General features: G+C 34.3%; 1 protein-coding gene and 1 non-coding gene across 2 annotated transcripts; one reads left to right on the top strand and one right to left on the bottom strand.

Moving 5' to 3' along the window:
- The first annotated feature begins 735 nt into the window (after positions 1-735).
- LOC145028002 (small nucleolar RNA R71) lies at positions 736-842 on the top strand. The gene has a single exon (XR_013675761.1). It is a non-coding gene; the product is annotated as a small nucleolar RNA R71 (small nucleolar RNA).
- Positions 843-10,596: 9,754 nt separating this feature from the next.
- On the bottom strand, positions 10,597-13,417 carry LOC145040778 (uncharacterized). The gene is made up of 3 exons (XM_078988674.1): positions 13,264-13,417; positions 11,303-11,680; positions 10,597-11,087 (listed from the first exon to the last, which is right to left on the bottom strand). Exons 2-3 carry the CDS (start codon positions 11,646-11,648, stop codon positions 10,825-10,827), a joined length of 609 nt encoding a protein of 202 aa, XP_078844800.1. The 5' UTR covers positions 11,649-11,680; positions 13,264-13,417; the 3' UTR covers positions 10,597-10,824.
- Positions 13,418-14,292: the final 875 nt, after the last annotated feature.

The following is a 14,292-nucleotide window of genomic DNA, read 5'->3' on the forward strand; positions in this document are numbered from 1 at the left end:
AGTGGTACTTAGGAACTTGCCATCTTCTCTTTTCCCAATTTGCTCCGCCAATTGAGCAATCTACTTCTCAATAGCAGCAATGGACTTGGAGTTGGTGTCAACTTTTTGGTATGTTTGAGTTATGAATTTCATGATTTTATCCAACTTGTTGCTATAAATTTCCTCTTCTTTAATGTTCCACCTTGGATACAGTTGGACTGCTTGAACTGTTTTACTTGATTTTGATTTGGGTAATTCCCTTGACTGTTGTTCTAGTGTCCATTGTTGTTGTAGTTCCCGCCTTGGTTGTTGTTCTGATTAAATGATCGCAGACTGTTTTGCAATTGACCATATCCGTGCACTTGATTAATATCCTCTTGACTTCTCATGCACTCATCCGCAATGTATCCTGAATCTCCACATCTTACACATATCTTCTGTCCCTACGAAAAACACACCTTTCTCTTTGCCTAGACTAGAGAGTAGTAAGTCAAATTTTTTATTTAAAGAATTAATATCAGATTTGACTTCATTTTTCCAGTTTTTGTCTAGTCCAACTGAAGCAACAGATGAAACTGGGGTGTCCCGTTTCTTAGGAGAGTAATTGTTTTTGAACCATGACTCAACTGCTCCAAGAATCGCCAAGCGTCTTCACTATTTTGCATCATAATAGTGCCGCCTAATGAGGCATTTATCATAGTTTGAATGGCAGTGTTGACTCAATCATAAAAGAAATGTACAAGTTGCCAACAAGGAAATTCATGATGGGGGCATGAACGCAATAATTCCTTAAGGCGTTCAAATGCCTCATGAAATTCTTCATTGGGTTTTTGTGAAAAATCTTGTTTTGCTTTTCTTATTTCTGTTGTTTTACTAGCAGGATAAAACTCTTGCAAAAATTTAGTTTTTAATTGCTCCCAAGTAGTAATACTATGGGGGGAAAGAGAAGTGAACCAACACTTAGCTTTTTCTTTTAATGTGAATGGAAATAAGTGAAGTCTAAAGGAATCTCTATTAGTTCCCCGCGGAGTATTCATGTTAGCAATTGTAAGGAACTCATAGACATGATTATACGGATCATCTAGTTTGTGACCTCTAAAAACAGGTAAGACACTAATTAATTGTGGCCTTACTTCTACATGGTGCTCATTTCCTTCCGCGAAAAGTATAGGTGAAGCATCATCATACTTTCCTGGCTAAAAATGGGACGCCACAGATTGTTGATTATTTTGTGGAAAGTAAAGATGACGAAATTGGTTACCTTTGTTGTAGTATCCTCCATTTGCATTGTTGAATCCACCATTTGGATTCCTTCGGTATTGATTCCCAAAGCCTTGATTCCTAAACCCATCATTGTAGTCATTGCTGCCACCGTTTTGGAAATTCTGGTTGTTCCAATTATTGTTGTAGTTTCCATTTCCACCTCGGTTGCCTTGATTTTGCCTATTACCACCATTGTGGTTTTGATTCCAACCAATTCCATTGTCACTTCCATCATCAAAATCCAAGTCACCATCGTTACCACCATTATCGAATTGAGGGCCAACATTTCTAGGATGTTGGTTTTGATTTCTATCATTACCACCATTGTGGTTTCCTTCATTGCCTCCCATATTTTGTGCCCAATTTCCTCCATTTCCACTATTTTGGCCACGGTTGTTTCTGTTCAGTTGTGGTTGTATTGGTTGGATAACTGGTGCATCGGCATGGTTGTCGTTTCTGTTATTCTCATTGTTCTTGTTTGGAAATTGAGGAGCTATTGGTGGAACTAGTGGTGGAGAATTGTTGACTGCATCCTCATGCCCTTCTACCACATCTTCCACGACCACATTATCTACACTCGTATTGTTGAGGTTCCTTCTGGCAACTCGATTTGAGCGACTCGTTCGTTCGTTTTCCAGATCAAATGCAAGCGGTGAAGAGCGTCCGCTATGTCTTGTATGGATGCACCAGTGTTCCTGCATAACATAAGTAAAACAAGCATGAACTGCAAACAAGAATTAAAAATGAAAATAAATACTATAACAACTTAAACACAATAGTTCAAGCGCACTAACTCCGCGATAATGGCACCAAATTCTGAGCGATGTCCTTGTATCAATCACCAATAAACCAACTAACCTAAGTAGATAGGGTAAGTTGGGTCGAATCCACGAGGAGTTCGTGGTTAAACTTTGTGTCAAAGTAATTAATAAAAACAAAAGTATTACTAGCAATTATCACAAAAAATATTAAAGCACAAATCAAACAAAAGCTTGTTAATTTATTAATTAAAATGAAAATGTTAATGAGAAAACTAGAGTACTCCCGGTTCAGTTATGGAAAATTTAGATTCACACACATTCTTCCCTAGAATCCTAATTCAATTACTTAGATGCAGTTGGGGTTTATTAACTTGTAACACATGGTTTTTGGTACATAATATGTTCATTCAACTAATTTTCTTACTCCCTATGTCTATTTGGATTAAGAACAATAAGTGAATTGGCAATAAAGTGTCTTGTAATTACCTATTACAATATTAAGATTTAATATCACAAGTTGGAATAACACATGTGGATTCAACCAATTGTCATTGTTCCTAAACTACTTGAATTTGGAACAATCGATGAATTGACAATGCACTAATTTAGTTATGAAATCAAACAATTCGTAGAACCCAATTTCAATCATTATTACCAAAAGATTATCATATGAAACATAAAAGAACAATTGAAATTAACTAGAACCAAGTAATAATCAAGTGTGTTCATCTAAAAGTCCTAAACATCCCTAGAAGTAACCCTAATGGCTTAGCCTTACATTGAATTCATAGAAACAATAACTTAGATGAAATAAATGAAATGATTTATAAAATTCATGAATAAAATTAGAATCATCAAACAAATGTAACCTAATGATTATCAAAGTATAGAACAATTAAACCTTGGGGAAGAAGAAATAGTTTCTGGAAAATAAAGAATTGATGAAGATTAACCAATGAAATGATCTTCACTTGTAGCTTGATGATGAAATCGATGAACTCTTGCCTTGAATCCGGATTGAAATAGAATGAATCTGTGTTTCCAAGAGTTTAAAAGCCTCAAAAATGAAGGAAAAAGCTCTGAAAAATGAAGGTGGGAACCCTAAAAACGAATGCATAGGTCCCTATTTATAGTGTGTGGCAGAAATTGGTGAAATTGGGCGATGTGGGACGTTGGATGTTGGACGTTGTGCGATGTGGGACGTTGGACGTCCTAGGAGACGTCTCTCATCTTTGTTTCCCCTTTTTGGTGATGACAACGGTAGAACCAGTAAAAACGCAAAACATGAAAGTTGTAGGAAATTTTGTCTAGTTTCCAGAACTTGTTCATTCATGTCAATCGGAGCTCTAGATCTTGAGATATTATCAAAACATTGAAGAGTGGTCAAATTTCTCAGCACCATTTTTTTCATTCCTTTAGCAATTCATCTCCCATGCTTGTTAACTTCCTTTTGCTCGTTTTTCTTGCGGGTTCCACCCATTTTAGCACTAAGTAGTTGTCTGCATATAATGTTCGACATTTCGTCAAAGTAGTGCCATTCTTGGACAATTATACATCAATTCAACATATTAAGTACAATTTATTATGTTATAAATATAGACCGATCAAAAACCTTAATGTGTTCCTCCAGAAAATCCTATATTTTCTTAGTAATTAATGATAAGTAATGTGACCACACTAGTTCCTTCTACGATCACTTACTGCATACAAGTTCTATATAATCCAGATCGACTGGACAATTAAATGTGTGGTTTAGCCCTAAGTCCACAACCAAACAAGGAAAAGTAAGTAAGGAGGAATTCACACTTTTCACTACCTATCGGATCTTCATTTTATATAACATATTTACTAGGTCATCATAGAGTTAACAAAAATGGTCCTTTTAGATATGGTTAATGTGTTCCTTCAGAAAATCCTATATTTTCTTAGTAAAATAGAATGTAATGTTAGGCCTTAAGACCAAAATATATATGTTTCTTATGCTTAAAGTAATAAATATGCCGCATTGAATTCATATAAGTAATGTAACCAATTCATATAAGTAATGTGACCCATACTAGTTCCTACTATGATTACTTAGTGTATATTAGCTATATATAAACAAATATCGAACAGACAGTTGATTGTGTGATTCTGCCCTAAGTCTACAACCAAACAACGAAAAGGAAGTAAGGCGAAAATCACACATTCCTCTGCATATTGTATCTTCTTTATATATAACCCTGATGTATAAACTAAGGAATCATAGAGTTAATACCCTTTAAGGCTGTTTGAAAATATATCACTACGTAAATATTTAGTTAATGCTTATCGTGAGAGTTATTATAACCATGCTTACAACTAATGGTCTATACGAGGTTCTTTAGGCATCGGAACGTTATGACATTTATCACCCCCGAACTTTCGTTCTGACTGTAGCTAACAGTCAGGGCACGGGATTGTCAGTCTCGTATAGATCTATACACAAATTCACACTCTCCCTCCAGGAGACCCTGGTTATAAAGTTCTAACGGGTACTATAGTTGGTACAATAAAGTAAGTGACTCACAATCCTGTATTAACTAGTTTATTCATAGTGAAATGAATAACCCTTTTTCTTATAACTGAAAACGTAACTTTTCCGTAGAAATTGTTTATGATGAAAAATATTGTAAAACGACCCAAAAACTATACCTATTATAGTTTAAGACTATATGTTCTATTGAAATGAAAAACGTTTGTATTTTAACAACTTTAAGAGTTATACGTTTAGTAATAACGTTATCTAACATTTTTACGTAAAGTGCTTATAAAGTATAAGAGAAAGTAATAAACGATTTATATTTTTAAACACAATATTTCTTGTGTTTTACTTGTATTCCCCCCCCCCCCCCCCCCCCCCAAAAAAAAAAAAAAAAAAAAAAAAAAAAAAAAAAAAAAAGCATAGAAAAAGTTTGGAAAAGTGTAAGAGTATGAACTCACCTTATGTGTAGTCGTGGTTTGATAAACGAGATAAAAGCAGTGCTCTTCGAGTTAGAATATGGGGATGATGTCTTAATCCTAATGGTGTTAAACACATAATAATGTGTGAACAAGATGATACTAATAGTTAAAGTGTTGTATAACCACTAGTTTTATGAGTAAAACTTACCAAAGTTTATAACTACTTTGAAGTGTAGATCTCTTGGAGTTGCTTGATCTTAATATGAAGGAAATGGGTTTGATATTTGAGAGAGAATTGTGGTAAATGTTTTACTGATAATATTAGTTCACTGGAAGTGTTTGAAATGGATCCTAAGTCGTATGTTATATAGGGTGAATGAGATACGGGTTTGCATTGGTATGTGTAACTTATCGTATTGGGAAAACAAATCACAGATCAAGTGGCTAAAACATCTTAATTACTTAAGGTATTTCGGCCAACTTTTCACCAAAACAAGAGATTTCGGTCATATAATGGGCGTAAGAAAGAGATTTCAGTCATAGCTCTATTCCATGAAGGGATTTCGGTCATGAAGTCAAACAAAAAGGTTTTTCGGTCATGGCATTCCAAAAGCAAGTGTTTTTGGTTTTAGTTTTGGGATTTGATTCCTAAAACCTAAATCTAAATATATATATATATATATATATATATATATATATATATATATATATATATATATATATATATATATATATATATATATATATATATATGCTAAGAAGTGTTATGATTTATTTAAGTGTTAGGCTTATATTTACTTAAATCAATAAGGGTTTCCATGTATACTTACATATAAGTTACCTAAACATGTACTCTAGGTTTTCAAAGTTCTATAACATCAAGTTATGTTGTGAATTCACTTATGCTTAGGTCCGCAACTTTACAGACTAGATTACCCCTGGGCCCACAGTGTGAGCTTGGATTGCCTTTTGGGCCCTCAGATCACATCTGGATTACCACCGAGCCCACAGTACAAGTCTCCCTCAGCTCTGGAATGCTCCGAGCCCACAGTATAAGTCTTGCATGACCCACTTGGCCCTCAGCTCGTATCTGGAATGCTCCCGGGTTTGTTGGTTACCGCACGGAGCAGTATCACCTCAACCCACCCCACATAATATGTCAACATATAACACAACTAATGTGCATACAAATAATCACATAATAACACAGGTAGTCCTACAAATCTACCTAACTGGCACAGCAACTATCATGCAACACTAACTCATACTCAACATATTACCAACTGCTAGGATATCATATCCAACGGGCTGGCCTTGGTACCTTAGACCCCTTAGTATAGTGAGGTAACTCACCTGGCAAGTAGTGCTAAAATACTGCAAATCTCTGGCTGTTGTCTAACTAGGAATCTCGAACTGTCACATAATAATAAATACTATGTTAATACCCAAGAGTACTCCCTTGATTAAGTGTCCTCATAACTCATTAAGTCCATTCCCTTTTGTTGGGCCAAAGCCCCACACCAAGTCCTTAACTTGAAAGTCCATAAGCATAAATCCACTATTTAACCCAATTTACTAAATTGGGGCCAACCTCCTTATTGGGCCTAACCCCATGATCCACTACCACCAACTGGCCCAAAACATCTTATTTACAAATTCCAGCAAAGGCCCAAATCTGGATAGCCCATAAATAGCCCAAAACCCGAAGTCTATTTGCCAATGGCCCAACAAAGGACGTACGCGGGGCGTACTCATCCAGACATTGACCCCCATCGAGGTGGTTAACCTAGTACGTTGGGCGTATTGGATTTACGCTGGGCGTACTGGACAGTTTGCCAAAACCTTGTTAAGTGCTTAATGGATTAAGCACTTAAGCCCAAACTTTAGATCCAGATATCTAACATGCCTAAGATCCATAAATTCGTGAACTTTATCACTTTGGACATCCATAAAGTTCTAAATGTTTGGTCTTAATCTATTAAGACCTTATCCTTCCATGCATGGGACATCTTCAGTCAATGGGACCTCATTTTTATCACTCAAGGCCCCTTCAAGAGTCCAAAAGGACAGTCCTTTTTGTTCAAAACACAACAAGCACCACCTTTTGGTTTTTGGGGACAAGAATTGGGTCTTTTAAAGCAAAATGGAGAGATCTAATCATATAAGCATAAAGTTTGGAACTTTATACCTTCTGGAGCTTCTTGTGCATGACTTAACTTCATATCTACAAGCTTGGTCTCTTCCTTCAACTCTTTGATGCAATTTTTTCCTCCTAAGGCACTCAAGAACACACCAAAATGAGCTTAACACACAAAGGGGAGGCTAGGGTTTGAGAGAGGAAAGTTTGATCTGTGGAGACTGAGGTAAAAGAGGTGTTGGTGCACATTATGTTGCTTATATAGGCCCAAACCCTAAATATTAGGGTTTCACCCATACATTAGTACGCCCAGTGTATTAAGTGTACGCCCAGCGTACTAAGGCGGACCTTAATACGCTTAGTGTACTCTTAACTACGCGTGGCGTACTCCCTTTTGACCCAAGTTTGCAAACTCGGTCCTTAAACTTATCTTGGCTCTTCACTTCCAACCCCAAGGACCATAAATGGCAAGGTAATGATAGAAGAGGGTTTGGGAATACCTACTAAATTCTCGGGATGTTACAATTTAGACCTTTCATGATCTAAAACTTTTCGTTTGTTACATTATATGTTTATCTGATGCATATGTTGACATGGTGTGGTTGGGTTGAGACTGTACTGGTTTGTGCTGCCAGTCAACAAACCCGGGGCAATCCAACCGGGAGGTTGTGGACCCAATATGTAGTATGTATGGCAATCCAACCGGGATGTTGTGGGCCAGGGAAATCCAACCGGAAGGTTGTGGGCCAGGGGTAATCCAACCGGGAGGTTGTAGACCCGAGGATATTCCAGTCCAATGACTGATTGGACCCAACATGCATAATTGTATATGTTATATGTTTATGTGGTGGTATATTGGGGGAACTCACTAAATTTTATGATTACAGTTTGGTTTCATGGTTTTAGGTACTTCAGATGACCGGAACAAGGTGAATGCTTGATCGTGCACATCTTTTAGTTTTTATGAGAAATGATTTTAGGAAATTCTAATTTGTGACTATTGACACTTTAAAAACTATGTTTGTAAACATTTATAGTTTTTGGTTGTTTTTGAAAAATAAAAATTTTACCTTGATTTTTGGGATGTTACAACTACTCTTAGATGGTTGCCACAACAATAAATAGGACACTTTTGTTTTTTCTTTCTTGCATTTTAGGTGTTGATAATATTAACAAACTATTGGATCATTTGACATCCAACAAAATTAGAACTTTAGTTTCATTTTAGTCACTTCTTTTATATGGAATGAGTTGATTACAGTTTATTTATAAATGATAACGGATTAATTTTTTTTTTAGAAAACTTAAATTTTTTCTAGGTCCATAGATATTTCATACTCCACTAAAAAGTTGTGCCTATAAATAACCTAGGTCTTATGACTATCATATTCAAAAATTATGACTTTCCTAAATTGTTTTCCTGTATCTTCCATAAAAAAATTGCTCCTTACGGAACTTCATGTCAATCGTGGAAGATACCAATTGAAAGAGATAATACCCTTTGTCTTGACGACAATATATGTGTTGCATGGATGGTATAAGATCTCACAATCGTAATATTTCATTATTTTCATCCATATTAGTTTTCTATATTCAATTCATTTTGGTTGAACAATATTGGAAACTTTTATGATCCATAAAATGTTTACATCTCTCACGATACAAATAGTGTCGCCAAAGTTCAAGGTATACACGACCACCACTAACTCTAAGTCACACATCATATCATTCTCTTCTTGCATATTTAGTTTTCGTGATGCATAAGCAATAACTTTATATGTTGCGTAGAACATAACCCAAACTCGTGCTTAAAGCATTGCTACAAATGGAAAAGTCCTTTTCCCCTTTGGAAGGGCAAGGATCAATGTCTCACGAATCTCTACTTCAACTTTTCAAATGCTTTACGTAAATTGATCCTTGGATCAGTAAAATGATACACCCTTTTTGGAAAAATGCTCAATGGCAGAACTTTTAGCTTTTTATGAACTTCCTATAATAACAAGTTAATCACAAGAAATTATAATTTGTGTTGGACTTTTTGGGTTGCTTTGGTCTAAATAAAAAACACACTAAATTAATTAATTTGATGCACAATCTTGATAATGAGTGAACTTAAAGTTAGTAGTGATTGTATCTATAAGGATGATTATATTTTTGACAGATAGACTGAAGAATTCGAAATTAAAAAATAGCAAAAAGTAACTAGAAGTCGTTACCTAAAATCTTACTTGGTTGACTCATGCAATAAAAACAAAAAATCTTTATCAAGACTGAAATTTTTTGAATTCAAACCCCTAAATGAAAGAATATAAGCTTGGTACCTTCTCATGAGTTGTGTAATAGTTTACTGTTTAAAAATTAGACTCAATTGAAATTGAAATGTGTTCCCTTGCCCCAACTCCTCTATAAACTTTTGAGCAAGTTCCTCAAACTTGTCAACCATCAAGATATAAAAGAAATGAAGTAAGAGATAACGACCGATAGCAGGAGTTGTTGGAAATATGTCTATCAGTCAGTAGTAGTCAGTAGGATGATGATTCAAGTCATGCTTGGACGAAAGATGTAGATTTATGAGTAGATTTAGGTATGTGTGATCAGTTTGTCGTTAAAAGAAAAGGAAAAAATGACCAATAAAAATAAGTAAGAAATATCCATGTAATTCGTAGGTTGTAATACCTTGTAGGTAAGAAATATGTTGAAATCTTCTATGCTTTCTCTTGTTTAGAAGCCAAAGTACCAACATACAATGTTCTAGTCTTTGTGAACATAATCTAGCACCAGTGAAAGGGACAATGGACGTGAAGGCTTCAAATATCATTGGTTGCCTCTTATCACTTTTACTTGATTTAGCATCAGGACTTCCTTCTAAATAAGAGACAACCAAAGTGATAGCAATCCTCACGACCATGATTCCTTTCAATGCTACAAGATTACAACACATTTACATAAAAAGACATCTCTTCCTGTCTTCCATTTGTCATTTTTAGCTTCCAAACAGTGTCTTCAGGATTCACATGTCTCTCAACATCAAGAATTTGAACTTTTAGATGCAAGAAATGATGGGTTTCTTCCATCTCGAAAGTTGAACCTCTCAAATACAAAAAAAAAAAAAAAGTATGTTTTTGGCATTTTAGTGTTTGTTTAAATGGTTTACATAAGTTTCTTGAAACCTAAAAGAAAGTAGGAATGGTCCCTAGCTAGATAGCTTTGAATCTGATTCTATAGACTACTTTAACAATTGGTATATTATGTGTATTAGGTGAAAGCCACATGAACATGCATGTGGAAAGTACTCAATACTTTCCTAATATGCTCCTTTCTTTAATGGTATCATTTATGAATGAGGTCAATAAGTCTATGTTTGGGCCATCGACTTGGCACATTTCTATGACAAATGACTCGTTCCATGTTTGTTGAATCCAACGATTTTGTTACTTATTTTGCTTACAATACAATATAACCACTTTTTTCTTTCTTTCTTATACTGTTTTGTTTATAGCGTAAAAACATCTTTGAGTCGAAAAGAAACACATATTAGAACATCAAACATACATCTATATTAAAATCTAAAATTTTTTAATCAGCTTTCGAATTAAAAAGTAAAAGCAAACTAATTACGACTTCCACACAAAATCTAGAGTGCTAGTTACAAATTTATCAAGAACAACACTAAATCACCCACAATTCAACAAATTCATTAAAGATATTTCAAATCTACAATCTTTATGGTGAAAAGCAAACATGATCTCTTATATATTTCAATCATTTCCACATTTTGTGCTTCCCTCCAAAAAACCCATGGTGCTTTCCACCAAAAATCCCATGCTTCCATCGATTCCCAAACTTTCCATGTTTAAATTTCCCATGCTTAAACTTTCCATGGTGACCAAAGGGTCGACCATAACCATAGCCATAACCATGGGACCCATGACCATGAGCCAGATGGTGGGCCCCATATGCAGCGGCTGCAACCGCTGCACCTCCCGCTAGTATTGTACCCATGCCCGGTCCTGGTCCTCCATGCCCTGAATTTTTCTAGTTAGACCAATGCATTTAATGCAAGAAATAGCTACGTAGTTTTATCGATTTGTTTATTATATTATCGGACTTTATTATCCTATAATATACAAAAAAAAAATGTAATATATAAAATAAAAAAAAAAAAAGTAAGTTATTACTTCTTGCATTTATCCTTGAAAAGTAATTTAGAGCTTATGGTAAGGATTACAAAAAAAGAAACCTGATTGAAATGGAGCAGATTGTCCAGGGTAGCCTGATGACGGTCCAGGATAGCCTGATGGTGGGTAGCCTGCAGGCGGATAGCCAGTGGGAGGATATCCATGCGATGGATATCCTCCCTGTGGTGGATATCCGCCTCCGCCTGGAGGTGGATATCCACCATATCCACTAGGTGGTGGATAACCAGCAGGCGGGTACCCACCTGGAGGAGGGTAAGGGTACCCGCCTTGCGGAGGGTATACTCCGTGTGGTGGACGGAAGTGTCCAGCTGCGGCTGCATATCCTGCAAGATTAGAGAACAGTCCTTTGTCTTGTTCATTAGGTGGTCTATCTTCCCCACCACCCATTTTACTTCAACTTGATATTTTCTTCACAAAAGCTGCATTTTGGAATTTGGATATTAAAAATATGATTATAGAAGCATTCTTGTTGTACAAGAAGAATTATTACTCTACAAATCAATTAAAAATATTATTATTATATATAATATCAAGAATCGGGAAAAAATCATTTCTAAGTTTTGGATATGGGAACAGGAGAATAATAATGCAATGCATGATATAACATGTAGCTTAATGAGACTCAAATAAAGACAAAATAAAGAATATTGTGGATATAGAATGATCTTATTAATATTTTATAATAATAATTATTATTATGAAAGGCAAGAAAATAATTTTTGAGTGAAACCTTCAAGAAGATAGATAGTAATGTGATGAAAAATCATATAGGTTACACAAAAGGATATGCACAAATTGACCAAAATAATATGCTTTATTTTACAAAATGACCAACTTTTTTGACTCTTTGCACAAAATGATCACCAATTTTGCAATGGGTCTTATCGATTGTGAATTGCATAAATTCTCTTTGAAGATCTCCAATCTCCACCATAAAAAACCATCAAAAAATATAAAAGAAAAATCAAAGATTTCACATATTTTAATGTATTTAGCAAGCATAAGGGTTGTATTTCTCAACAAACAACTCTTTCTAATTTAGAAAGAAAAAAAAAAAAAAAAAGGTAATGTTTTTGTGGTGAGACAATTGAAAAAGCATTCTCAATTTATAAGGAGTTATTGTGAAATTGGTGGTCAGTTTCTGCATAAAGATCAAATAGCTTCGCATTTTATTGTATAATGGTACCATTTTTGTCATTTTTGTCATTATCCCTATAGAAAATTATGAAAGTAACTCATGGAGTCTTATCCTGATCTCAGCAATTTTGATAATATTCTAAGTTTCAAACCACTCCAATGGACTATATGAAGAGTACCTTACTTTTCGTTCAAAAAAAGTTCCTCAACAAAACAATTCAAATATATCCATAAGCTGAAATCTTAATAATATAACCATTCGATACAATCTATGTAATTTCATGGCGATGATTCTTTCAGAGAGACAAAAGGGACGAAATTAAATAGGAAATACCAAAAGTACAAGTACAGAAACACAATGTACAAATTTATTGAACAAATACATATCTTGGATCAAGCGAGTTGAAGCAATCAATCAATGTTTACCGATCAACAAACATGAATCAAATAAATCGATCCAAATTTTCGTAGGTTAAAATCTAATAGGGATTTAGTGCTAATACTTCGCTGCAATCTATGTAATTTCATGGCACGAAAATAACGAAAGTTAATTGGTAATCCGAAAAGTACAAGTGCAGAAACACAAGGTACACATTTATTACACAAACAGAGATCATCGATCAAGCAAGTTTAAACAATCAATCAACCAATCTTTATAAATAAAGAAACATAAATCAAAATTTTCGACAAAAAAAAAAAAAAAAAGGAAAATTGCGCTTCCTCATAAAATTGAACAGCATGCGCTAGGGTTTTGAATCAATTAACTAGAACAGATATATAATTATTAGAGTAAAATCAACATGCAATGTACTGTGATGATTGTAGAAATTTCGAAAAACGGATTAAAGAGAGAATGAAAACTGACCGAAATTTGACAAGGATAATAGGATTTGGAGAAGGTAGACTTCTTGAAATTGAATTCAACAACAGAGAAAACCCTGGCCCTTAACGTTCGAAGATTTACGAAGGGAGGGGAGAAAGATATACGCGCGTTATAAACAGATGACGCATTGGAAGAAAAAAATGGTTGCGTGAACGAATCGGATTCACGCGTTGCTTAGACGCGTGTGGCTTTTTGAGAAATTTTGTATGACGAGTAGATGGATATGTATTCGGATTGACATCATAAGTCATAACAACTTTTTTTTTTTAATGGTAAAAAATAAATAAATAATCGGCCAAAATGATAAAAAAATAAATCTTTAATATAAGGATTAAATCTATCGTATTCTTCATCTAATAAATAAAATGGATTTTTTAATATGTAAGAAGTATTAATTATGAAAAATATTACGATAATTAAATTCAAAATATATTTATTATGAAAATTATTAATGCATATCACATTTATTTCAGGTAATATTTCTTATAATTAATGCATTTTATTTAATTATAATAATATTTGTCATTAATTCATACTTTTTATATACGCCCGCACATATTAGAAAATCCCCAAAAAACAAAATCAAAAAATATCATACATCCCCTTTCTAGCTAAGCTATTTGATACGTGGAAATTTCTAAGCTTTTTAATTTACGTTATTTTCCATGTGGCAACTGATTTACCCATTTTATGGTTTTCCCGTTCAATCCAAAGTACCCACCTCTTTCGATTTCTTAGCTTGGTCATTTCAAAATGGTTTCCATGGATATCTTCCAAATATACGCCCACATTTATTGCTATTTTGCTTCATATTCAAATTTTAATTTGAGAATATGGCAACACTATTTATTTCAAATTTAAAATCTCGTATTCCATTCATTGGCTAAGTTTTTCAATCAATTTGATGTTTGATTTGCTAATTAGTTTTTGTTATTTCTAAATTGAATTTAGAAATTTGTTTGAGTTCATAGTTAGATTGAAGAGCTAATTAAAATCATCTGATGGAATTGG

Source organism: Lactuca saligna, chromosome 1, assembly GCF_052625555.1.
Source record: "Lactuca saligna cultivar CGN05327 chromosome 1, ASM5262555v1, whole genome shotgun sequence".
NCBI lineage: Eukaryota > Viridiplantae > Streptophyta > Magnoliopsida > Asterales > Asteraceae > Lactuca > Lactuca saligna.